Source organism: Vulpes vulpes, chromosome 14 (assembly GCF_048418805.1).
Source record: "Vulpes vulpes isolate BD-2025 chromosome 14, VulVul3, whole genome shotgun sequence".
Lineage (NCBI taxonomy): Eukaryota > Metazoa > Chordata > Mammalia > Carnivora > Canidae > Vulpes > Vulpes vulpes.
Window position 1 is genome coordinate 3,443,392 of NC_132793.1, and position 26,107 is coordinate 3,469,498.

The window sequence follows — 26,107 nt, forward strand, 5'->3', positions numbered from 1 at the left end:
ATAAAACTTTATTCACAAACACAAGAGGTGGGCTCCCGGGGCACGGTTTACTGATCTTTGCTCTAGTGAATGCCAGTACTACCATCATCACCCTGCGTGGAGGCCCACGTTAAATGCCACACCTGCATCTTCTCCTTGATCTTCCCTGCAACCCACTTGGGCTAATACCAGCATCCGACTGTACAAAAAGGAGGAAACTGAGTCAGAGATGTGAGGTCCCCAAGCCACGTGCAGAAGCTGGAGTCCACACCCAGGCCTCCCCGCCCCCAGGGGCTGCACTTGTAGCCACAACACACAAGCCCTCAGGAGAATGAGACGGAGCCTCGAGATCGCACTTCTGGCTCCAGTGCATTAAAATATCACTTTGTGTGGCAAACTCTTCCAAAGGCTTCATAAAGTCTGGATCTACGGTCTGGGTTTCACAAAGCAGTAAAACAAAAGCCAAAAGCTCTGAAGAGCCGTGGAAAAATATGGATACTAATATTTAAACCCAGCAAAGATATAATAGAAAAAAAATTAGATGTTCTCCAATAACTTTATCTAGTTGGGCGATTTGGGAGAAAATACTCTTTGGAAAATTCAAAATAATAATTAAGTTAGCAAGCTATTAATCTGTTACAAAGCCTTTGGTTTTATAAGAACCTCCCGTCTCCACGTTCTACATAATGCATTGTGTTGTCCATTAACCGCGAACTCTTACACCGCCCAGAGAGCCAGCGTGGAAAGCCACAGGAGGCAATAAGCGGGGAGCACGGGTGGCTCATTGTTAACACTAAATGTGCCATTAGCAGCTCCTGAGCGTATGCTTTTCAGGGACTTACAGTGACTTGATGACATGCACACCCAGACAATACAAAAGTGTCCAAGCAAACCCCACTTGCGTGAAAAAAGCCTGAACCCCCAGTACCTGCTAAGTCACCGGGAGTCCTAAGGTCCTCCCAAGAGCCAAGGCACTGACAGTCTCCTCCCGTCACACCCCCATCAACTCCCACGGCCCCCCAGACACTCCCATGGGAAAAACCCCAGGAACCTTCGGTCAGGCAGACACACTGAAGACCCAGGGGCAAACCCGTCATCTTCTGGAGTCTGCTGGGCACCTGGGAGCACGGCGAGGGGAGAGGCCGGGCGCTGGGGCCCCAGCCCGGCAGCCACATTAGTCCCGGGATCTGGGTGAGGGCCCTTCCCTCCTCGACGCACCTGTGGTCATCAGAGCTCTGAGCTGCGAGGGGAACCAGCTTGGCATCAAAGGAGGCAGGTGTCGAGCTGAGAATCTGGGGGTGCACCGGCTGTGCACACACCTGCATCCAGGAGGAATGGAGCCAGCAGGACGGCGCCCCTCCCGTCCCGGACCCATCCTCCAGCAGGGCCCCCTGAGCAGGTCGGGGAAAGCGGCCACCAGCACTCCAGGCTGCCATCCTATGAGCCTAGGGACCTCTTCATGGGGAGAAAACGCCTCCTTCCAAATGAAGTCCGGGGATGGACCCCCGGGGCAGGGGGGGTCAAGCCTGAGTCACATGTCACATCCTAGAACCGCCCACCGTGGGCAGAGGGGCACCGTGGAGGGTGGCGGCCAGTTCCACAAGCATGGAGACAGGCGCTCCGTCACAACCGACAGTGACCAAAAGCAGGGCCCTCCTGGGCCCTCCCCGGCTTTGGCCCTGGGGCCCAGGCCCGGCCAGGCTGTGGTCTCAGGAAGCCAGGCCGGTGATGCCCAAGGCTCACTGTGGCCTGGGAGGGGCGCACAGAGGAGAGGCCACTGGCCAAAGCCCAGAGCCCACGCGGCTCAGGACGGCGACCTCGAGGAGGTGGTGCGGAGGGAAGGGGCCCTCTGGCTCCTGGTGTCCCCAGCCCTGGTGACCCCTCCCAGGAAAGGTCAGGGCAGCCCCGGAGGTGCCACACGGGGCCTTCCGGGGACACTCCCATGGCTCCGAGGACCAGGAAATCCCGGCTCTTACACCCGTGCCAGCCTGCGGCGACATTCCCCAGGACCCCCACGCGAGGACAGCGCCCCAGGGCGCACCTGCCCGCTGCTCCGTGCTCCAACTTCCATTTCTTTCAGGAAGTACCCGGGGGTCAGAGCCGGATGTTCCGCGGTTTTCATTATTCTCCTTTTGTTTCAAACATCCCTACTAGGCCAAAATCATCAAGCTGGCAACCTGTGCCCACCCTGCCCTCCCGGTGGAGCCACCTTCATGAGGGACAAAGCACTCCCGGCCCCTCCCGGCCTCCCCAGCACCCCAAGGACTCGGAGGTGGGGGGTCTGCGGAGCACACCTCGCATCCCTGGAATGAGGATGGTCACAAGCTTCCGTGGGGGTCGGGGCTTGCTGGATGCTTGTTGGGAATGCAGAGTCTCAGGCCCCACCCCAGACCCGATGAGTCAGAGCCCACACCGTCACAAGATCTCCGGGGCCTGTGCGCGTGTGCACACGCAAGTGTGAGAAGCAGGGGACCAGACTATCCGAGGGAGGACCTCTTCCCGCTAATGAGGCCACTAGGGGGCCCCCGAGCATGGGCGTTCACCCCATGACTTTTAGCTGGAGGCCAGACTTCCCTAGAAGCACTTCTCTCCCAGCACCGGGCTAGGCCCCTCAGCTTGACTTCCTTTCAACCATGACAGCCAGCGGTCCCAAAGCCTGGACCGTGACGGTCACCTCCAGCATCCCCACAGACCCACGTCCTGCCCTTCACGGAGCTGTCGCCAAAGGCCTCCACACCCCCCCACCTACACCATCCACATAACCTTCCTCCCTGAATCGCCCCAGGGCCGAGGGGCCTATCAAGGCTTAGCAAACCCCCACCACCCCCGCCCCCGTCCCTGTGTCCCTGTATCCACGTCCCCTGTGCTATCCCTCCCCTGCCTCCTCCAGGCCGTAAGCTCCTCAAGGGCATGCCGGCCCGGGGTCCCCTCCTCCGTGTCCCCCTGAACCTCCAATGGCACCTATGCCAGATGGGGGTGGGGGGCTTCGGAATTCTGCACAACACAACAGCTCCTGGATTTCACGAGCTTGGCCACCACCTCAAGGATTCTGTTGTAAGGAAACCACCTGGCCTATGATGAAGGCACTTTTAATGTCTTCTTGGATAGGTTTATTTTTTTTTATTTTTTTTTATTTATTTACGATAGTCACAGAGAGAGAGAGAGAGGCAGAGACATAGGCAGAGGGAGAAGCAGGCTCCATGCACCGGAAGCCTGACGTGGGATTCGATCCCGGGTCTCCAGGATCACGCCCTGAGCCAAACGCAGGTGCTAAACCGCTGCGCCACCCAGGGATCCCTCTTGGGTAGGTTTTTTTTTTTTTTTTTTTTTTTTTCCTCTTGGGTAGGTTTAAAAGGAAATTTCAGCATCTACCTTAATGGAAACATAGTACTTTTCAAATAAAAAATTAAACAAAGGTACATACTCTTTATATGACAGTCCATCACCTCCTTAAAGCGCGTGTAGACCGCCCAGAGATCGGTACCCTGGTGGCCTGACCGGTAGGCGGCCACTAAAACATCCTCGCGGGGAATGAGAATCCAGACCCAGGGCTCTTCAGTCCCGCACAGCCATCCCCTCTTCCCTTCGGCCACACGAACGTCTTGTTCCACAGCCACACCCAAGGGTGCGATCATCAAGGTCATCATGAGCTGGGATGCTTCTTCCTCCATCACTTCCCATCAGCCATGGCTGTGAATATAATGTGGGATGCTCACTCGGTGTCACCCACTGGTATTATTGAGAGGACAACTATGGATTGAGAGGTGCTTTATTTTCTTTTTAAGTCTTGAAGAACTCCCACGGAGTCACAGGAATTAATGTGCGATTCCAGAGGAGGAACTGTGTTTCTTCTGGTCCATCTTCTGACACGGGACAGAAGCTGCCTGCTGAAAGGGCACCTCCTGGCAGCAGCCTGAGCCTTGGGATGTGTTTGGGGCCGCAGTGTAGCTCATGGCCCTGAGACCTCTTCTTGGCAAAGAGGACAGAGGCAGGACAAGAGCTCCCCACATCTCTCTGGCTGAATGATAGAGCATGTTTACGTGAACAGGGGACACGGCTGACTCGAGTGACAGTCGAGTCTTTAGGGATTAATGATAAAGCACAATGACACGACCTGCAGCCACGGAACCCAGATCCCAAACACTTTGTTCGTTTCCCAAAAAGGATGTTTTAAACTTGCTTCTAAAGCAGCTGGCTCCAGGGAAGTGGCATTTGAGTTGTGGCCTGACGGTAACAAACACCAACGACAAGACCTAGTGCGTCCACAGGCTGATCTGAGCCAGACACGGCTGTAAGGGCTCGGCTCATAAATACTTCCTGTAGGTGGCTGTTCCTGCTACTCTCACTTTGCAGATGACGAAGCCGAGGCCCAGGATGGTTGACCAACCTGCCCAAGGCCACCCAGCCAGTAAGTGGTAGAGCTGGATGTGAACCCCGGCGGGTGCCCCGGAGTCCAACCAGCACGTCCCAGCACCTCTCACGGTCAAGCCAGAGCATATTCACAATAACAGGGCTGCTCTGCTCAGCTCTTCCCAAGCATCAAGCCCTACGTGCCTTTCTGTAGGTTGTCTCATGAAATTATCACAACGAGCCTCTGAAGTGAGACCCATTATCATAGATAATAACTAAAGAAATGCCAGGCCAGGGAGGTTAAGTAACTTGTCCCAGACAACACAGCTGTCTGAGAACATACACTAGTTGGCGTCTGGGTGCTGGCCCCACGCGGGGGAACAAGGCAGACAGGATCTCTGCAGTCCTGGAGCCCGTGATCAGGGTGGGGTAAGAGGGAGAGGGAGCCGGTAAACAAATAGCCCCTAAAAAGATGTAAGAGTTACAAACGCAGAAAAAGAACAGGATGTTGGGACAAGAGAAGAGAAGGCATCCAGGAGCTGGGTAGGGATGCGCTCAGAGTCCAAGGTGGAGACACGTTATGAGGACAGGTGGAGCGGGTGGCAGGAAAGCTGCAACTGGCACAGCCAAGGACCACCGGAAACACAGGCTGGGCGCCTGTCCTCGGAGGCGCACCGCTCTACCCCCTGCATGGCCACCACATCCCCACTCTGCCTGCACCCTGCAGCATCCCACCTTTCTTCTGAGGACCACCCTGCTCCGTCTCAGTGCATGAGCCTCATGGAGCTGACCTGGCTCAGGTGCAAGGGGCAGGCATGTGACCCAGCCAGTCAAAATCCTCCGCCCTCACTCTCCGGTCAACAAGTGGTCGGGACTGGACAGGTGACTCAGGTAAGCTCAAACAGCAGCAGCCCAAAGCACCTCACTCACCTGGCTCGGGGACTCCCTTTCTGCAGAGACTGCTGAGCCATAAGGAGTAAGTCTGGAACTGCCAAGAGCCATCCTATGGAGACAGCCTTCCAGAAAACGAATCCAACAGAGAGAAGCAAACAGGAGTGAGGGTGAGCAAGAGTCCCGATGCCAAGGTCTAAACACGTGGCTCCCACTGTGCCTGAACTCAGGGAACGCGGTGCCAGGCTGATTCCCCACTTGCACCGATAATTCCCTTCCCAGGGGAAGCCAATTCCAATTGGGTTGTTGTCACTTGCAACTGATACCCGACAGGTCCAGCTTTGGGGGAAGTGCGGCCAGGCCGACTCCGGGAGGAGAGGTGGTTGGGAGGCTCATGGGTCACTTTTGCCGAAGTGAGGAATCCCTGAGCACGACGTCCGCGCCCAGAGGAGGAAGGAGCAAGGAAGGCTGAGATGTAAGAGGGGAGGGTCCTAGCAGAGGTAGGAGGAGGTGATGGTGTGGACGGAGACGGGCCGCTTCTGCCCTCAGAGGGATGGCAGGGAGGGCCACTCTTATGGGTTGAACCATCCCCTCTAAATTCTCTGAAATCTGGGGCACCTGGGTGGCTCAGTGGTTGAGCATCCGCCTTCAGCTCAGGTCATGGTCCCAGGGTCCTGGGATCGAGTCCCTCATCGGGCATCCCGCAGGGACCCTGCTTCTCCCTCTGCCTGTGTCTCTGCCCCTCTCTCTGTGTCTCTCATGAATAAATAAAGTATTTAATAAATAAATAAATAAATCCTCCAAAATCCACACGTTGAAGTGCTACCCCCAGCTCCCTGGAACATGGCCTTATTTGGAGACAGGGTCTTTACAGAGGTGACCCAGTTACAATGAGATCATTTAGCAGGGGGCCCTGATCACCTGCCTGGTCACAGAGGGAAGGCGACACCAAGAGACCCAGGGGAAGGTACAGTCTGCAGGCGGCCGCAGCAAGAAGCCTGGAGAGGATGCTCCCTCATGAGGCTCAGAAGAAACCACACGGCCCGTGCCTTGATCTGGGACTTCCAGCCTCCAGAACACGAGAGAATAAATTTCGGCTCCATAGTCTGTAGTGCTCATTTCCAGCCACCCCAGGGAACCCCCATAGCCCCACGAGGGGAGGGGGATGCAGGGAAACTAAGGCCCTGGGGAGCTTGTGCAGAAGGTGGGGAGGGCTCCTGAGATTGGGCGGGAAGACCTACATCAGCCCTGAAGGACAGGTGTCATCTCAGGAGCCAGATGCTTTCAATCTGCCAGTAAAGTCTCACCTGCCTGTGGTAAATCTGTAACTGACAAAATTTCACACAACTTACACCCAAAATGTGCAGGTAAAGCCTGAGGACACTGGCTCGGGCCTCTGGTTCGAATATTGCCGCAAAGTCAGTCTCCTGGTGTCAGCGACCCGTGAGCGCAAAGGCGTAACTGTGTCCCATGACTGCCACGTGAGTTTAAAATGGACTTAGAAATAAAGAGTTTAGAAAATGTAAAAAAAAAAAAAAAAAAAAAAAAAAAAATTAAAGAGCAAACCTTTGCACCTTGCAAGCCGCTCACAGGCAACACGGCCACGGGTCTTCCCCGAGACCAGTCTCCTTTGGGCCCAGCTGTGAGCACCCGGGGGGCTCAGTGGTTGAGCATCTGCCTTCAGCTCAGGGCGTGACCCTGGGGTCCCAGGATCGAGTCCCACGTCGGGCTCCCCGCAGGGAGCCTGCTTCTCCCTCTGCCTGTGTCTCTGCCTCTCTCTCTCTGTGTCTCTCGTGAATATATAAATAAGATCTTTTAAAAAGAAACGAAAAGGAGCTGTAGGGAACCTTCCAGAACACTCATTTCCCCCATAGGCAGGTTCCGAGGCCCCCTGGACGCCAGGAGAAAGGAGCCAACGGTCTCGCCACTTTGCATTTCTTTGTGGTTTTGTCCATTTTGTCAGCCGCAGCCCAGCCGCAGCCGGGAGGGAACAGGACCAGCTTTCTCCCGGAGAGGAGCGCAGCAGAGCGGCTCGGCGCAGCCTGAGAGCAAAGGCCTCATTGAGGCGCAGGCGCTCGGGCCCAGGCGCGCAGGCCGCGCTCTCTGTGAAACGCCTAATTTCAGTTTCCAGCCATCATTTGCTCTTCCACGGCGTCCCGGGCCTGCCTCAATGGCGAGCCTTGTCCACGGGCAGCACAAAGCCGCCTTTGCCGGGAGAGCCAAAGGAGGGGAGCCGCGGCGGAGGGGGGCGCCCCCACACTGACTGGGCCCTTTCTTCCCCGCTCGCCCAGGGCCGCCCTGCCAGGGGACGCAGGCTCTGGACTCCCAAGTGCCTCTCTCCCGGCAAGTGGAGAGTGTAAATAAATCCTGGGCCGAGGAAACGGGAGGGAAGCACAGCGTCCTCCAGATGACACCGTGCTCAAGAGGTCACGGGCCCTGGAAACTTCTCACCAGGATCCTGAGGAAGTCGGCGCCCGGGTGGGTCAGTCGGTGAAGCGTCCGCCTTCGGCTCAGGTCATGATCCTGGGGTCCTGGGATCGAGCCCCGCATCAGGCTCCCTGCTCTGCGGGGGGTGGGGGGCCTGTTTCTCCCTCTCCCTCTGCCCCCCTCTGCTTATGTGCTCTCTCTCTCTCTCACACATGGACTCTCTTTCTCTCTTAAACAAATAAATAAAATCTTAAAAAAAAAAAAAAAAGAATCCTGAGGAAGTAGTGACTTGCCTGTCCCGGGGGGCATTCAAGCAGGGGCAAGGCTCCATCTGGGCAGGAGTCTAGGGCAGGGCTGGAGGGAAGCGAGTGATGGATGGGTAGACGGGAGCCTGACACACAGACGGGGGTACACAGGTGACAAGAGCGGTCAGTAGATGATTGATAGAGGAGGTTCACAGATTGATGGATGATGGATCAATTGGTAGGTAAAAAGATGGGGATGGCAGGTAGGCAAACAGATAATGGATCCTAGAGAGATGAGGGCTACAGGTGAGTAGATGACAGGTAGGGAGGAAGGAGGGAGCAGGGGAGGGGGAGGGAGGGCCATGCTTCCCGGGCCTGGGGGGCACAGCGGGCCGCCAGAGGGTGCCCCGGCCACTCAGTGCTGTCCCACCCAGGTGTGTCTGCACCTCTCCAGGCTGCAGCATCTCCCCGACGGCCGTCCAGGTGCTCAGGCCAGAACCCTCGGGACCATCCGCAACCCCTGCCCCTCGGCACACCCAGTGGGCTCCCCCTTCACAGCACACGCGGCCACCGGCCCCACCATCGTCCTGGTCTGATGTCCCCGGAAGCAGAGTCCGGGGCAGGCTTCAGAGGACACCGTCTGTTTGGGAGCCGGACCCAGGAAGTGGGAGTGACGGAACAGGAGACCAGGTGCAGGTGCGGTCCGAAGGTCACTGCTGCAGGGCGGACTCGCAGGAGCTGTGAGCATGGCCCACCCCAAAGACAAAAGACAGACGAGGCAGGAGCTGAGGCGTGGCTCCCCCCACGTTCAGCCTCCACACCCGTGCTTCAGGGGAGAAGGCCCAGGGCACCCAGCGCACCCCGCCGCCGCCGCAGGTGGGGTCCCCGCCCTGGGTGCCCCGTGGTGTAAATACTTCCACTGTGGCCGATTTCAAGCTACCAGCAGGACGGCAACCAGCGAGCACACCACGCGTGGCACTTGTGCGCCAGCTCCGGCCTGGGGGGCTCCGGCCCACCGCCTGGTGCCCACCTGCCACGTGGGCAGGGCTGGAACCACAGCGGAGGACAGGGCAGCGGTGGTCGTGGGGAACGGGAGGCAGGTACCGAACAGCAGCTACGAACACTGTGCTCTCAGCCACTGCGACCTCTGACTACCTGACATACTCCTGTCCACACAGACTGATGCCCCGCTGCAGCCAGGGCAACCCCCTTCCAGGCGTTAGCTCTGGAAACTAAGCCCCGTCCCCAGCTGGGACTCGGCACCTCGCCGGCATCCAACCCTGGCTGCCCAAGCCTCACTGGCTTCAGTGCCTCCACTCCCCCATCACGCACTGTCCCCCGTTCACCAACACCCCAAGCACACATCTACCCCAGGACCTTTGTACTTCCTATCCTTCTGCCTAGAGGGCTATTCTCCAAGGCATTTACATGGCTAATTCCTTCACTTCTGTCTTTGTCTCTGGCCATGCCACCCAAACACAGCCAGCCTCTGCTCCCTACCCCCCTCCCTCCTCCAGCCTGGCTTGGGGGCCTGTATCACTGTCTAGTGTCACATCACCATCCATCGCTTTCTGACATGTTTCCCCTCATCTCCCTAGACGATTCACTCAGCAGAGGCAGGGACATCATAGTCTCCACTGCTGTATCCCCAGCACCCAAACCAGTGGCGGGCACAGAACAGGTGCTCAATAAATACTTGCTGATAACGGCTGCCAATCCCAAAGTCTGGGGAGAACGTTCAGATTGACTGTTTTTAAGATCCCCAGAGGAGAAGGCAAAGAACATGCCCGGCTCAGAACACCTGAGTTGAATATCCTTCAAAACTGCAACCCAACCCGGGTGTCCTCTGATGGGCTGGCCTCTCCCCGGCACCAGAGGCACTCAGCTCTCCCCCGTCCTGGTTCGCAGGACAGAAACCTTTGAAGTCATCGACACAGACCATCAGCACAGACAGCCACACCTGTAACAGGTGCATCCTCCAAATTCAGTGCAGACCCAGAATCTGCCAGAAACAGAGAAAAACCTCATAGAAAAGGCAGCACCTGCCCAGCAGCTTGGAACAAAGGGCCACACACGGTGTGAGAAATAGCCCCCGGGACCAGGAAGAGTTTGTATCGGTTACCTATGGGCGCGTGACAAACCAGCCCACAACGGCATATTTCAGGACTGTTTCAGGACTTCGTGGTTCACTTGCATCTGCTCGGTGTCGGGGAGGGCTCTCTCGTGCAGCTGCGTTCAGCTGGGAGCCTGGCCTGGGCTGGGGTCCCCCAGGACAGCTGCACTCACCAGCTGGCAGGTGGCACTGGCTGTCATGGGCCACCTCGTGCTCTTCTGGCGGGAGGGCCCAAACAGTTCTACACGGCAGTCCAGACGGCTGAGACAGAAGCCAGACACACAAGTCATACCGTGTTGCTTCTGCTACACCCTGTGGGTCCAAGCAAGTGACCGGGGACACCAGGGGGGAGCTGGAGATGGCCCCCCTCCAGATGGGGGACACGGCAAAGTGACACTGCAACCAGGGTGTGGTAGCAGGTAATGGCTGGGGCCTCCTTTGGAAATAGTTTGAGTCACATTGTCATCCTCTTTTCCCAGGTGAAGGGGGGCCCAGGGAAGGCGAGCAACTGACCTGAGGTCTCCCAGACTTAGGACTCGAGGCTGCACAACCTGACCCAGCATCCCGCCCCCCTTGGCACCACCCCCCGAGTCCGAGTTCTGACCCGGACGGGAGCCCCCAGTGTGGCCAGCACAGTGCTCAGCCTCGCTGCAGGGGACCAGGGACTCTGCCGGGCTGCCCCCCGCCGGCAGTGCTGCGCCCACACCGTAGGTGGACAGGCAGCTGGCTGGCTGCTCCGGGTCCCCCGACGTCACACGAGACAGGGAAGAGCCTGGGTGACATTTGAAGTCACTCCCCGAGGCCCACACCCGGACTGCGAAGGAAAGCACAGGGCCTCGCGTTTGCACGTCAGCATGATCTTGTTCCCCGCCCGGCTTACACGCCCAGGTCCCTCTTGGCAGCTGCCCCGCTCTGTCTCCTAAAGTCGAGCTCTTCCCTCCCCTTCCCCAAATTGCTCGCCTCAATCCTCCCCATCTGAGGGCACAAGCCACACACCTTGGTGTCCCTCCCATTCCCCTCCCCTGCTGCGCACCCAGGGCTCACCCTGCGCATCCCACCTCCACCTACATCCCGTCACTTCCTCTCAGGTAACGACCTCCCACAGGCTCAGGCTGCTCCCCCCCCCCGTCTCCCCCCCACCCCGACCCAGGTGCTCACACTCGACACCCCCTTCCACCACAGGGCCACCACACGCTGTTCCCTCGGCCTGGAACAGCCACCTGCGACCTCTGGCTCGTTCCCTCGTACCCTGCAGATTCCACATCCATCCCCCAGACCCAGCATGAAGAGGGGAAAGCAAGGCGGAGAAGGGGAAGAGGCTAAGGCAATACCGCAGAGCAGTCTTCTGACAGCACGTGCCAAAGCTCACGGGGCTGCCTCCGGGAGGAGGACTGGGAGCACGGGTGACACTCGTTTCCAGTAATCGGGGAAGGGCCCGTATGGGAGACAGCACCCCACAGGACACCCCGCATCGCTCCGGGCCGACCAGGACCATGCGCGCGCATGACCGCAGGGTCCCCACCCCGTGGGGGGAAACGGAGGCTGGGACAGGAGGAGCAGGCGCTGGCCAGACCCCACCAGGCCAGCACTGGCGACCTGCCCCCTCCGTGTCCGGCCTCGCGGGTTTCTCTACATTTACAGGTACAGGTACCCTGTTTCCAGCTTTAAACACCTGTTCGTTTCTCACAAAGCGCTCTCTGCTCGCCCTGCCCCCCCGAAACACCCCCCTTCCCTTCTCTGCCCAGACTTCCCGGGCGGGGATGCCCGTGGGTGTCCCGAGGCCTTCCCAGCACAGTGGAGTGCCGCCCCCCCAGACTCCGCCGGGTGACCCAGGGGACCCAGGGAAGCTGCCAGCCGCAGGGCGCCTCACCTTCACCGCCACCAGCGACAGTCCTGCGCCCAGGTCACCTGCCTCTCGGGAAGTGGGAGGTCACGGTCTCCACGCAAGAAGGAGGGAACGTGCACCAGCTGATGCCCAGGCACCTGCGAGGCCAGCGGGGGGCGCCGGGTGGGGGTGCCCGCTGCTGCTGGGGGTGGGGGTGCGGGCTCCAGCCCTCTGCAGGGACATGGGACCATTGGATGTGGGGCCGGGCCCAGTACCCTCCCGCCTGATGCCTCATCCCACGATGAGGAGGGGGCAGATGAGGAGGGGGCGCCCAGGTGCCTCAGTGGGGGGGGGGCGGGGAGCATCCGACTCTTGGTTGTGGCTCAGGTGATGATCCCAGGGTCCTGGGAGGGAGCCCCTCGTGGGGAACCTGTGCTCGCTCGGGGGAGTCCGCTGGAGACTCCCCCCCCTCCCCTCTGCTGTGCACGCAGGCGCTCATGCTCACTCTCCAAAATAAATAGTTTAAACAAAAACAAATAAATAAAATAAATGTTAAAAACATGTGAGGAGTTACAGCAGTTAGCTCAACGCGCACACACCATATCCGTGCACACGTACACACACGTGCACACACGTGTGCCAGGACTCCCTCCCCCAACAATTTTTGCCAAAAGTAAGCACGAGAAGCTATGTGAGCGTTATCGCCTGGAAGACAGATGGCACGCTGCCCTTCAAAGAGCTGCTGGGGAGGGTCCCCCACCACTGCCTCTTCTTTTCGGGGAGGCAGGAGGGAGGAGCAGCGGGTGGTGGGGAGGGAGACAAGGAAGGAAGGACAAAGGGGAACAAAGGGAGGGAGGGAGAAGGAGGAGGGAGACCCTACCCCTCAGTCCTCTGGGCCCTCCCACCTTCTTTCTCCTCAGCACCCAGCATGGGCACCACCCACCGGAGCCCTGGACCTCAGGGTGCAGGGGCCTGTGCTCAGCACCCCGTGTACAGGCAGCGCGGGAGAAAGGCCACTGGGAGAAACACATGGAGGGGCTCTGGACGGTGCGTGGCAGTGAATATGGACTCACAGGTCCCTCGTCGCAGGGGCGGGGAGGGGGGAGGACGGGTGGCACAAGGCAGGTGCCTCCATCACGCTCCCAGCCCCAATGCTGGGATGGTCCCCAAGCTTCCCAAAGGCAACAGGGACCCCACAGTGGTGCCCCCCATCCCCTCAGTGAGGCCTGATTCCGGGCCCCCACCCACGGGAGGACAGAGCCCCCTCAGGAGAAACCCCAGGGAAGTCACATCTGCCTGCAGCCTGCAGCCGGGGTCCCTCAAGGACACCCCACAGGGGTCTGCTAGCCGGAGGGAAAAGCAGGCTGGAAACGCGAAGTCTTCGCAGGCCCTGAGAACTGCCTGTCAGCCCCTCTCTCCCTGGCACGCAGGCGCACACGTGTGTGCACACACATGGACGCCCCGACGCCCCCCTCCAGGCACCTCCCTCCCTCCTCCACACCATCCCACCACACTCCCCACTCCTCCCCACCCTCCAGCACCCCTCGAGCTCCCTCCCACCTCTGGGCCTTTGCATGGGCCATCTTCTCCACCCAGAAAACCCTGCCCTTCCCACTTAGGCGGGTTCGCTCCATCCCACCTTCTGGGTCTTGACTCAAGTGACACCTTGTCCTAGCTCCCCCAGCCTGTAGGCCCCTTCTCAGCACCAGGGCAGCCCCATCCTGGTGAGACTAGTGTTCGCCTATGGAATAACCCGGTCCCAGCCTACCCCCCCAGGCTACCCGACAGGGACGGGGCAAGGCCTCTGCTGACCGTCTGTCCCGGTGCCTGCCATCACACCTGGCCTAAGAGAAGGCACTCGGTTTGCCCCATGGGAGGGAGGAAGGCAGGGAGGTGGAGGGGGCACCCCGCTTGCAATGAGCCACCTGGTGTCGTCATGCGTGTGTTCTGTGCCTCTTCTCTTCCCAAGCGGGGCTCTCCCTCTCTGTGGGGAGAAGCCCTCTTACACCCTCTCTGCAGTGAGTGATGGCCCACCCCATGAAATGTTCGGTCACTGGGCTCCTAGGTGCCAGTGGGAGAAACGCCCTGTGCCCCCCGCCAAAGGGTTCGCCAAGCAAGATGCAACGTCAGCTCCGCCCAGGGTCGGCAAAAGGAACCAGAAAAACAAGATGAGTGACTGGAGCCTCTATTTCCCTGAGAGAACAGCTGCTCCAGGCTAATGTCCTCTTGGAATAAATTGTCATTAGTTCATTTAAAAAAACAACACAGAGGCTAATTATTAACAAATTTGTAGGCTTCTTTTTAGCAAGGCAACCACCAATAAGCTGTGCTCTGAGCAGCTGCCCTTTACACCTGCTCATCTGCTCCAGGAATCTCCAAAAAGTCAAGACCATTCGCCCTGAAGTCCTCATGCCCCGTTGTGGCTGTTCTTTGCTAGGGGGGCTTTTCCCCCCTCAATCCTACTCTCCCTTATAGGTCCCTGCAAGTATGAAGAAGGGGCTGCAGGGTGTCAGTACCATATACTCAAGATAAAGCCAGTGTTCACGGGACGTCCACACCGAGCAGGACCGGAGTTCTGGAGCTGCGAACAGAACGGTGGACAACATAAATCCTTACAGAAAAAAGGTACAAATATAGTTCCCAGAAAGTGGGAAAGAGCTGGAAAAATATTAGAGTCGTCACCAGTGTTTGCAGTAATGACTTTAAGAAAAAGGCAAGCTCCCCGGGGGGACACAGAGAGAGGGGCCTGTGCCCCCACTGCACGGGCTGCCGGACGAGCAGAAGCACAAAGCGGTGCTTGGAATGTTCCATGTTTGTGTGACAAAACGTCCCCCACTACTGACCCTCCCACTCGAGCACTATGACAAAATAATAAATTATCCCTCAATCTTCCGTTGCTTCATATTAAGGCCGAACCAGCTACCCAGGAGGACTGGGGGCAGGAAAACACAAGAGGAGCAGGAGGGCCCGGCTGTCCCCATGCCCGCTCCTGGGCTCAAGGCCAACCCCAAGCATCAGCCCAGCACGCTCACGGTGTCATCCCAGCTGGGGCTGTGACTCAGCCTTCGACCTTGGCCTTCGACCTGGGTCTGTTACACTGCCGCAGCCCAGCCCCCCAGCTAGGAAGAGGGGCACAGGGCCTGCAGAGGAATGAAGGGTCAAGCAGGGACGAGGGTGGGGAGGTGAGAAGGGATGCCTGATGTCGCCTGGCGGTGCTGACCTCACGCCAGGAGGGACTCTTCTGGCAACATCGTGAGGGCACCAGTGGGAGACATGGGAGTCAGGGCCTCGATACTGCACAGGATCAGAGCCCCCCACTGTCACTGGCCAAAATGCCCAGGAGCCACCAAGAGGCCTTGGGTGGAAGCCTCTCCGTAGCGACAGGCATTGTGCTCCATTGTGCTTTACAGAGGCCAACCCACCCCCGATCCTCATGACCACCCTTCACGGTAGGCACTGCTACAAGTAATCCTCATTTTACAGATGGGGAAACCGAGCCTCCGAGGTGTCAAGTGGCTCCGTCCAAGTCATGCAGACCCAGGAAGTGTGACACCAAAGAGTCCACGTCCCTGCCAGCTCCCCGCTCCAGACCTTGTCTGTCGGCCTCCCTACATCAGGCCTGCCACGTTAGAGGCAGCGGGAGACGCCTCGTCTCTGGGAGCTCGTGGTCTAGGAGGAGAAGGGAGCCTCCTGTGCGCACTGCACCGCGGCCCCATTCTCCACCCCTGCTGCATCTACTGTGACTTGCCTGCTCCTCCCACCGAGGGGGGTTCATTTCCCTCTCCTTGGCCTTCGACTGCACGTGTGCCCGCTCTCGTAGACTGAGGCAGAAATGCAGGCCCTGGACACTAAGAGGCTCCGTGCATCTCCCCCGCTGCCACAAGACAGCACTGCTGGGTGCATGGAGGGTGAGGTACATGCAGAGAAGGGGCGCTAGCTGAGCCAGCCTTGATCCTCGACCCCCCAGCCTGCAGGCACCTGCCTGCACTCCCGGCTGCAGACGCTGATCGCTAGTAGGGGATGAACTAGATATAACACAGAAGGGGACAAACTTGAGAGGTCTGGTGCTTGGGACACGAGGACCCCATCATCGTCCTTGTTGATGTGGTTGGCCGCTACTCAAACCGTGAGCTTCCAGGATGGGCAATACTTCTTTACGCGCCCCCACACGCACCTTGCTCCCTGCACACCGCAGGGCGACTGTGTCAGCAGATGAATACCAACCAGAGTCACAAGCCCTGGATGATCATCTATGGCATTTCCCCTTTTCCCTGAAACCGACACCACCTTTATGACCTTTGCTGTGTCTGGGTCTCCTCATGTTTCAATGTCTGACCCCAGCTACTTGATTCATGGTTTAAGGTCATCTTCTTCTGTATGTAAATAAATCTGGTTTAAAGGAAGATCATAGACAACCACTCTCTATGGAGAATCCATATCCCCCACCATACCCGGAGTCTAACAAGAAAACACAGAATGTGGGGCAGAGCCAGGTGACCCCGGCACAGCAGCACCCAGGTGCTGAGACATCCTGATGCTCGCGAGCACTCAGGAGCCTTGCACGGGAGACCCTGCTGACAAATGTGCCAAGGTCAGCAACAACCTGACTCATGTGACTGCAGAACAGTCATCCCCGAATTAACATTGCCCGAGACGATGTTTTCCTGCCAAAGGGAAGCAAAAGGATAATTTCTGGCACCTCTCTCTGACTTTATTCAAATCCCCTGAGCCAGTGATTACAACAAGGCAAAAAATTTTTCTGCACATGGATACAAACTTCCAAGAAGTAGTGGGACCAAAAAAATAAAGTAGTAACACAACTCATCATTGAGACAGATGGTGCCTTTAACAAAGTGTAACATTTAAAACAACTGCATAGGGCAGCCCGGGGGGCTCAGCAGTTTAGCGCCGCCTTTAGCCCAGGGTGTGATCCTGGGGACCCGGGATCGAGTCCCACGTCGGGCTCCCTCCAGGGAGCCTGCTTCTCCCTCTGCCTGTGTCTCTGCCTCTCTCTCTCTCTCTCTCTCATGAATAAATAAAATCTTTAATAAATTAATAAATAAATAAATAAAATTAAACCACTGCATAACAATGTGTAATAAGTACATTTATTAAGCCAGGTGGCCATAGCTCTGTCCTCCACTTGGGTCTTGGCAGATTCATTTTGTGACCGTCCACTCATGTCAGGCTACTTGTGCCGTGCCCATTAGGTAAGGTGCATTGCCAAACTACCCACCCAGTGACTTGCTCTAACCAACAGAGACGCCGCCCCAGCCCGTTAAAGATGAAATGTTCGATGACTCCGCCGACAGCAGATTCTCTGCCACCACCTTGCCTGACTTTCAATAAATAAATGTCATCCCGGTGGCCATTCTGGTTAAATGGCCTGGGAAATAAGTGGAAAGAGTATGTCTGCGTCTGTGTGTTTATGCCACGACAGATACACATACACCTGTCAGATGGGTCACCGGAGCCAGGAAAGGGATGGAACCCAGGTACCTGTTCATCTAAGAGACCGGAGCCTTCAGGTGAGCTGTATGAAGGAGCCAGCACAGATGGGTGGGGCAGGCCGCGGGCGGGGCATCAGGCTCCCTGGATTCAAGCTCTCCCCCACCACCCCTCCCTGCATCTGTGCCCAGGGGTGGGACACTGGGCGCCCCCAGCCCTCCCCAGCCCTGCTGAGCCACCTCAAGGGTTTAGAAGAAGATGAAAGAGAAGATAGCATGATGGCCCCGCGTGGAACACAGAGTTGACAACAGGCACATTTTCACTCCAGCTATCAATAATTTACCAGACTGTCAGCTCCGTGAAGGCCAGTGACCTTGTCAGTCTCGTACCCTGGATAAATATTATCAAATAAAATTTGGATGGACATAATGTTCAGGCTTAGATCACACATCTTAGTCCAACCTTTAATTTCTTGGTAAAGAAATGTCATGAAACATGATAATTGCTTCAGCCTTCCGGAGATTCCTTCTACATATTTTTCAAAGGGCAGCCTGCAGGCCACATGCAGCCCCAGATGCACTTGGTTTGGGTTGGGGTTTTGTTTGTTTTTAGGTTGGCGTGGCAAGGACTGCAGCTGATTACCTATAGCCACTCTGACTATCCCCTTCTTTTCCCATTAGGGGTAACCAGGCATCTATCCAAAACAAACAACCACAAACCAAACAAAACCCACATTTCCGAGCCCCCAGCAGTTGCCAGTGACAATCCGAAGCCCTTCTGGCCAAGGAGGTATAAGTGGGTGTCCCTGGGTGGGGCTCCCAGGAAGGCAGCATCATGACTCAGCAGGTGGACACCCCTCAACCTGTCACCAATCCCTTCTTCCTGCCCATAAGGTGTATCTGCTGCTAGAGGTATAGCAACCAGCCTGTAACCAGCAGCTAGCAAGAGAGTCACAGAGCCTTCGACCCTGCAACCAGGTGTGCCACCCGCCCTTCCAGAAGAGAAAACGCCGATCTTATTTTAGCCACTACTTAGCTTTCCTATTACATGAAGTCAAACCAATCCCTAACTGATAAACTTGGTAATATTTAAGAATCACTTTTCACATTAAAAACCTGGATGTCCAGACTCTGTATGTAAATAGGGTGATCTGGTAATGATGTTCCCGCATGGTCCTAACTGGGTCTATGCAAGCACTGTGCTCCCTGACTCACCTGCTTGCCACGGTGCAACCCCTGTAGATCCCATGGCTCACACCCCGTATGAAACGATTTTATAAGACATGGAATAGCTCCCACTTCGCAGATTCAAAATAATAAATCCTAAATCCTCTGATATCCATTGGTTATGTTCACACTTTCTCCTCTTGCCTCTCTCCCTGTAACAATTTATGTCCAGCCCATAAATGACAGTCTGGTTGAAGCACTGGTGGGGTGTCCAGAACATTCCCACCCTCCACTTCCTCATGGGCAGCTGCACCTGGTGTGAACCTCCACAGCCTGAAGTGTTACAGTGGCTCAGCTGTGTCCCTCCAGAAGGTGCCCTTCCCCAGAAGAGCCCGCCAGGCAGGCTCACAAAAGTGAAACAATCCCCTCCCCACCAAATACACATTCTGGTCTTATTTCAAGATCGCCAAAATGCTGCCCCAGAATTATAGCACCAGAATTGGTAACTGGGAGAAGGTGAGGGGGCTCTGGATGGACTGCAGAGTGAGCAGGGGGCTGGCAGGTAGCTGGGGAGCAGCGTCTGAGCAGAAGGATCTGCTGGACAGGAAGGAAGCAGCATCTGAGGAGGAGGATCTGGAGCTGGACAGGGAGGAAGCAGCATCTGAGAAGGAGGATCTGGATCAGACAGGAAGGAAGCAGCGTCTGAGAAGGAGGGTCTGGGACTGGACAGGGAGGAAGCAGCATCTGAGGAGGAGGATCTGGGCTGGACAGGGAGAAAGCAGCATCTGAGAAGGAGGATCTGAGCCTGACAAGGAGGAAGCAGCGTCTGAGGAGGAGTACCTGGGCTGAACACAGAGGAAGCATGTGGGTAGACCAGAATCTGAATCAGAACCAGAACCTCCTCCTCTTTCTTATTACTATTTCCTGAGAATGGATGCTGAGACCCTCCGGGGCCCCGAGTCCTGAGGAACCCCTGCTGGGTCAATATGGGCTTACCCACATTCACACATGGGGAGGCTGACAGCTTGGCCTCCACATGCACCCAGTTTTAGGAGGGGTTGCAAATGGCCCCAGGAGCTGTCCCTTCTACACCTCTCCACTCTCATCACAGGGCCCTCTGCCCCCTGACTTTATTCATAGAAGACGAAATGATCTCAAGGTGATCAGAGATGTCTGAATGGACATTTGCCTCCTTGGAGCTATGAAACCAGTGACCGGTGTCTCAAAATTTACTCACTTTAATAGACAGTAGCTCCCTAAGCCTCACCTGCCAGGAGTTAGGAACAATATTACCACTATGCGACATAAGGGAAATGGATGTTTGGAGAGGTGAGGTGACTTGCCCAAAGTCACTTAGCCTGAATGCAGCAGAGCCAGGACTTTGACCCATCCATCCAGCTCCAGACTGTGGATGTCTGGAGGTCACTGCTCTCTCAACCAAAGAGAGCCGTCCAGCAAGCACCAAACATGCGATACTTAAGTTCTCTGCAGAAGCTCACTGAGTTGAAATAAATTAATCTTGTGTGGATAAGAAATGGTGTTTGTTTGAACGTCCTCCCCTTAAGAACATGAGAAGATCAGACTGAAGGAGGCCCAAGAAGAGCTCTGGACCATGACGATCCCACTCTGGTGAACTAAGTCAACAAACATTCACTGGGAAACGACTAAGTGCGGCACAACCAGGAAGACGATGGACAAGGCCCTGCCCTCAGGGGGTCTGCAGTCCGGAGCAGTGCTGTCCAACACTGTGGGGATGGAATGTTCTAGATCTACACTATCCAGTATGGAAGCCACCAGCCCCATGTGGCCTTTGAGTTCTTAAAATGTAGTCGGTGCGACTGAGGAAGGGAAATTTTCATTTTAATTTCTTTAACTCAGATTTAAATGGCTACGGGTAGCTAGTGACTGCTGCGCAGGACGGCGCTGTCTAGAGGGTGCGACATCAACTAGCCTGTCAGATACACCAGTGAGACCATCCCGAAGAGTGATCGGCAAGGTGATCAAGAGGGGCGCAGGGTGGAGCGGGGCAAGCCGGGCCCCTGATCTCGGTGGTGACCTTCCCGTGCTCGCGGCCTTCTGTGTGGCATCGGGTGAGAAGGGGGCAGGGAACTGCACCTTCACAGGTAGCCGGCGGTTTCCTGTAACGAGTGTGCAGCACTTCTATCGTCGGAGAGAAAGCTCTGAAGTTTCTAAACTCTGTATCTTTTTAAAGCATCCAGCTTTTACGTTTAATAAGCCCAAAGAAGCCGGCAAGGTAATTACCGTCTAGCTCTGCTGCTAATTAAGGCGTGCGGACACTGTGCCAGGGGCCACCGGGAGATCCCCAGGACTCGCACTGGGGAGCAGGGCACGGGAGCACGGGGCCCTGCAGGAACCGCCCAGATGAAGGGGGTGCATCCCCCTCGTCACTGTCACCGCCTGGCCATGGGGCTGCGGCAAAGGACAGACCAGACCCCGTTGACACTCTGGGAAACCTCCTGCCCTGCCGCGGGACCAGGAAGGGGGAAGAGAAGACTGAGGCTCAGGACCGAGGGTCCAGCAGGGGGAAGGGGAGAGGCATGCTGGCAGGAGAGGAAGCAGCCCCATGGAGCACGGGGTGCCCAGCTGTCTGCAGGAGGGGTGACACACCTGGCAAGGGGCCAGCGTGGGCCACTGAGCAGGAGGGCAGGGAGGGAGGTGTCTGTGTGTCCATCCATCTGCAGCTCAGGAGGGCACAGGAGGCTCCAAAAGGCTTCTCTCCCTCCAGGCAAGAGGGCGGAAGTGGACCTGCCCCTGCAGGAGGATGCAGCTGCTGGCCTCTTGGCTACCCTTTGGCTGTGCCCGAGCTGCTTTTCCACGGGGCAGGTCCAGCTGGCCAGCCACAAGCCCCATCAGCTAAGGCACTGGGGCCTGGTGCTCACACCCATTCCTTCCATGAATGCTCACTGGAGCCTCCTGCATGTGAGGTCCATGCTGGATTCCGGGCCTAGAGGGGGGCAGGCCACATGGATGTCAGACCCGGAGACCCCAAGCAGCAATGAGCGCCATGAGCAAATCAGAACTGAGGGACAAGATCAGGGGTTGGCTGGGGCAGGATGTCTACTTCAGTCTAACCGGGTGGACGAGGAAGGCATTCTGAAGGGGTGGTAACAGCCAAGACCTGAAGGATGGGAAGGGAATAGCAGGACACAGAGGTCCTGGCACTCAGGAGTCAAGACAAGGCAGGGCAGGGCCCACACAGACACTCACATGGACGCAGACACGTGGATGGGGACACACGTGCATAAGAGCCCGCAAAGAGATGGAGGCCGCAGCAGAGTGCTAGACTCCGGGGTTCCCGAGGTGAGCTCCCCTGAACCGCATCTCCCGGCAGCACCCGTGTGTCTTGTTGGAAATGCACGTTACCAGGGCCCACCACCCACATGCTGGATCAGAAACACTGGAGGTGGGGTTTCAACAAGCCTTCCAGGTGACTGATACATGGCCAGGTTTCAGAATGATGATCTACACCCGCAGCTCTTCAGGGAGACTGCCCCGAGAGGACACCTGGCAAGGTCTGAAGACATTTTTGGTTGTCACAACTAGGGGCTGCGGAGCTCCTGTCATCTAGCGGATAGAGGCCAGGGATGCTGCTAACCAGTCTGCATACGGTGCACACGATGGCCCCTACTGCAGAGTGACCGGCCATGAACGTCAACAGTGCCAAGTCTGAGAAATCCTGCCCTAACCCAAGGTCCCCACCGCTTGGCCCGCCAGAGCAGAATCTTTACCAAGGGAAATGGCCAGGCCTCATACAAATGTTTTAAAAGGCATCCCAGGCAGCTCTCAGCCCAGCCTCTGGTCCTGCATGCGGGAACTGCCGAGGCACCCGGAGGGACTCGGAGTGGAAGAAGAAGGCAGCACAGGCTCTGCCCGGACCCCAAGGTGCCCTGCTGGGAAGAGAGGAAGAAGCTGGGTGAGCAGGGAGCCAGGAGAGTGAAAAGCAGAGTCCGAGGGAAGAGAGGGTCAGAAAGAGGAAGGAGGGACGAGGCAAGGACAGTGGGGGGACGAGACAGGGCGGGTCGAGCAGGTGGCATGCACTGGGCAAGGAGGTCCCAGACCACCTTCTCTGGGCTCCGGGATCGTGCCAGGGCAGGTGCCTGACACGGAGGGGCCAAAAGAGGCCAGAGAGCAAAGCAGAAGTCACTGTGAGCAGGAACTCCTCGGAAGGAGGAGGTCATGGGTGCACTGCCTTCCCTTGTTAAAAGCTCAATTTTGGGAGAAGTCCTCCCATGCCCGTGGGTAGAGAGAAGGGGTTTACCGAGAGGAGTCTTGCAAAGATGCAGACGGAATCATTAACGCAGCAATGATGCGGAGAGCGAGGAAGGAGAGGCCCTCGGGGAAAACCGCTCATCCTGCCACGCTGTCCCTGGTCATGGACGTGGCCACTGAGAGATTTAATGCACTAATAAGGCCACAAAAAGCTGCTCAAGCTCACTAGCAATCAAGGAGCCACAAATTAACACACTGAGCCACCATTTGTCACTCTCTGTGCGGGAAAAGGAGATTGATGAGCTCAGACGTTGGCAACCCATCAGAGAAAGGGCACTCTCGGAGATTCTGGAAAGAATGTCAATGGGTACGTTTTCCAGGGTGCAATATCATAAAAAGAAAATGTGGGTCCCCTGTGACCCAGACGTTCCACAAGATGGGACACGCCCTATGGGAAATTTACTCATGAGCGCAAGGAGCCTTGGCCTGGGTCACCACAGCCAGGTTGACTGTGATGGGTAAAAACTGGAAACCACGCAAATACATAAAACAAAAACTATTCCCTGGAATACTATGCACATATTAAGAGAGAGGGAGATGGAAACATACCCTGGGGCGAGACCTCCAAGACCCGGTGTGAGTAGGAACGCAAGTCGAAGAACCTTACACACAGCGTTTTCCTAAAGACTTTTTCCAAGAACACGTAGCTATAAACCTGCAGGAAAGGTCCAGAGGAGCTCCTCTAAGCCCATCACAGAGGTAACGACGGAGAGACAGGTAGTTTACCTTTCCGAGAACATTCTGGGTTTTTACTAAGAGCACAGTGGTGCATTAAAAATGCGTTCGGGGGCGCCTAGGTGGCTCAGTCCATTAAGCATCCAACTCTTGATCTCAGCTCACGTCTTGATCTCAGGGTCGTGAGTTCAAGCCCCAAGCCGGGCTCACGCTGGGCACGGAGCCTACTTTAAAAAAACACACTTGGGGAGCGAGGGCAAACGCAATCTTGGGCTGTTTTACAAAAATATCGAGTCCAGACGAAAGGAGGCAACTCCTCTCCTTGATTTTTACTGGGTTATTCCACAGCTGGTACACCAGCTCCGACTTTCAGGGGTAGGTCTTTAGAGCAGCAGGACAAATGAAGAGGTCCTGAAGGGAGGGCAAGATGACGGCTGGGACTTTTCAGACCTACTGAAGAAGACTCGGATCGGTGTGATGACTGCCCTAAAATAGCAGGCTCTCTGAAACCCCCAGTAACACGCACCATGAGAAGGTCCCACCAGGACTGATGGCTCGAAGGCTCCAAGGGGCCATGTGGAGAATTTTTCAATAGAAAGAAGTGAGTCCCCCATCCAAAGAGGTATGCAAGCACGTGCCGAGCCAACCAGGCAAGGCAGTTATAGAAAATGCTCCCCTCGTCCACCCTTCCTGCTTCAAGCTCCCGGGCTGCTTCCAACTTGAAGATCCTGATTTTCTTTCTGCCAGAACCCCTCTGCTTAACACAATCCATAAATACTTAATTGCTCGGTATCTTTAGCAAGGTTCTACGACCCACCGAATTGGACACGCTTAGACTTTGCACCTCAGACATCTGCTCTCAGGATCCCATTTTGACCGCGCGAGCCAGAGGCTAACTCGGGCGCTTGCCCTCCCACGGCACCATGTAATCACCCAAGCCCTTCCACTCTCCCTGGTGGACCGGCACCAGCCACCTGCCGAGCCCTCTGTTCCCACCCACGGAGGCATCAACTCACAGACAGCCAAAAAGCTAAATCCTCCATAATTTCCGTTTCAAGTTTGCTTCCTTTTACTGCCAGGGAGACAAAAGGAGCTGGGAAGGATTCTCTCGTGACGAGCCACTCAACTTCCATAATTGGAACAATCATGGATGTGCATCTCCAACACAGAGAAAACCAATCCATCATGGAGAGCTGCAGGCTTAATCCCCGATTCCTAATAAAAGGATTAATTAAAGCCTTAAGGGTCGGCTTACGGCAGGCTCGGCTTCAAACTCCAAGGAAATTAACTTGCCCTCCCAGATGTAGAAAAGCCCGGGATTTCCTCGGCTGGTACCTTAGTTTGACCAAGTGACACAGTGTCAACAGTCCTAACAAAGAAATCTTACAAGCCTTGCATGGGTTTATTGTTTAAAATTTCAAATTGGGGCCCTGATGCCCACAGAGCTGCCTTTAATAGGTCCTTCTTTGTAGGGAGGGAGTAAGGCTCCTGTGTGTTCCCGGGAAGTGAAGGAATCCCTCCCCACAAAGCCTGCCTTCACCCCGGCCCCAGGGATTATCTGGCTTCTGATGCCCACCATTTCCCGCGATCAAGTCCCCATCTGGGGCTGGTGCATCCGGAGAGAATAAGTCCTCTAAGGACGGTGAGGGCGACTTATCCTTAAAACATCATCTAATGAGGTGGGGGGGGGGGGACTGTGCTTCTGGAAGGTAGGAGTCCAGTGGCTTGATACCAAAACACCCAGCTTTGATTTCTTTTTTTGAACCCTACATTTCAGAAGCTTCAGACTTCTCTCTGTGAAGTGAAAATTGCCTTCTGGTGGAGAAAGGTTTTAATGATCACTTTGCTTCCTGCGTCTCCATGGTGACAGGCCCCGCGCAGCTCACCCCCCTCCTGCTTTATTAGGCCTTTCTTCCTCTCTGGAAAGTAATCAATCAAGCCCTATAGACGCCTTTGTAACCAGATTTATCACCTCCACGATCGCCGCGGCCGCGGGGGCGGGGGAGCGGGCAGAGTGCACGCCCCGTCGTCGCCCAGGCGGGCTGGGTGCGGGCGCACGCCCCGGGGCTCCCCGCCCCAGCTCCGCGGGCGCACCTGCCGCGAGGGGCGGGCGCGCCCAGGTGCGCGGGGCCCGGGGGAGTCGGGCGCCCCGCGGAAGGCCCTGCGCGCTGCGGCCCCGGAGCGCTGCGCCCCCATCCCCGGCCGCCCCGGAGCGCTGCGCCCCCCATCCCCGCACGCCCCGGAGCGCTGCGCCCCCATCCCCGGCCGCCCCGGAGCGCTGCGCCCCCATCCCCGGCCGCCCCGGAGCGCTGCGCCCCCCATCCCCGCGCGCCCCGGAGCGCTGCGCCCCCCATCCCCGGCCGCCCCGGAGCGCTGCGCCCCCATCCCCGGCCGCCCCGGAGCGCTGCGCCCCCATCCCCGGCCGCCCCGGAGCGCTGCGCCCCCCATCCCCGGCCGCCCCGGAGCGCTGCGCCCCCATCCCCGGCCGCCCCGGAGCGCTGCGCCCCCATCCCTCGCCGCCCCGGAGCGCTGCGCCCCCATCCCCGGCCGCCCCGGAGCTCGGAGCCCGCGCTGGCGGAGGCGGCCACGGGTCTGCGTCTCTCGCCCCGGCTGCTCGGGCCCCGCCGCAGGGCAGCCCCGCGGAGGGGGCGCCGCAGCCCGGCCGCCTGCACCGAAGGCCGAGGCGGAGCGCCCGGCT

The 26,107-nt window shown here is 57.2% G+C and overlaps 1 protein-coding gene across 6 annotated transcripts in view; it reads right to left on the reverse strand.

The window, feature by feature from the left end:
• PHACTR3 (phosphatase and actin regulator 3) overlaps positions 1-26,107 on the reverse strand; it is a 231,231-nt gene that overhangs the window by 183,425 nt on the left and 21,699 nt on the right. Inside the window, exon 1 of one of the 6 annotated variants that reach the window (XM_072735489.1) lies at positions 24,665-24,783. The exons of 2 other annotated variants lie outside the window; for them this stretch is intronic. Coding sequence is in view for 1 of the 4 variants with exons in the window: in XM_072735486.1 (XP_072591587.1) it covers positions 23,461-23,506 (46 nt within the window). In the remaining 3 variants the exon portion in view is untranslated. Of the gene's footprint in view, positions 1-23,283; positions 24,784-26,107 lie in introns of those variants that run through there. 3 more of the 6 variants (XM_072735488.1, XM_072735486.1, XM_072735490.1) reach the window with 3 other exon arrangements.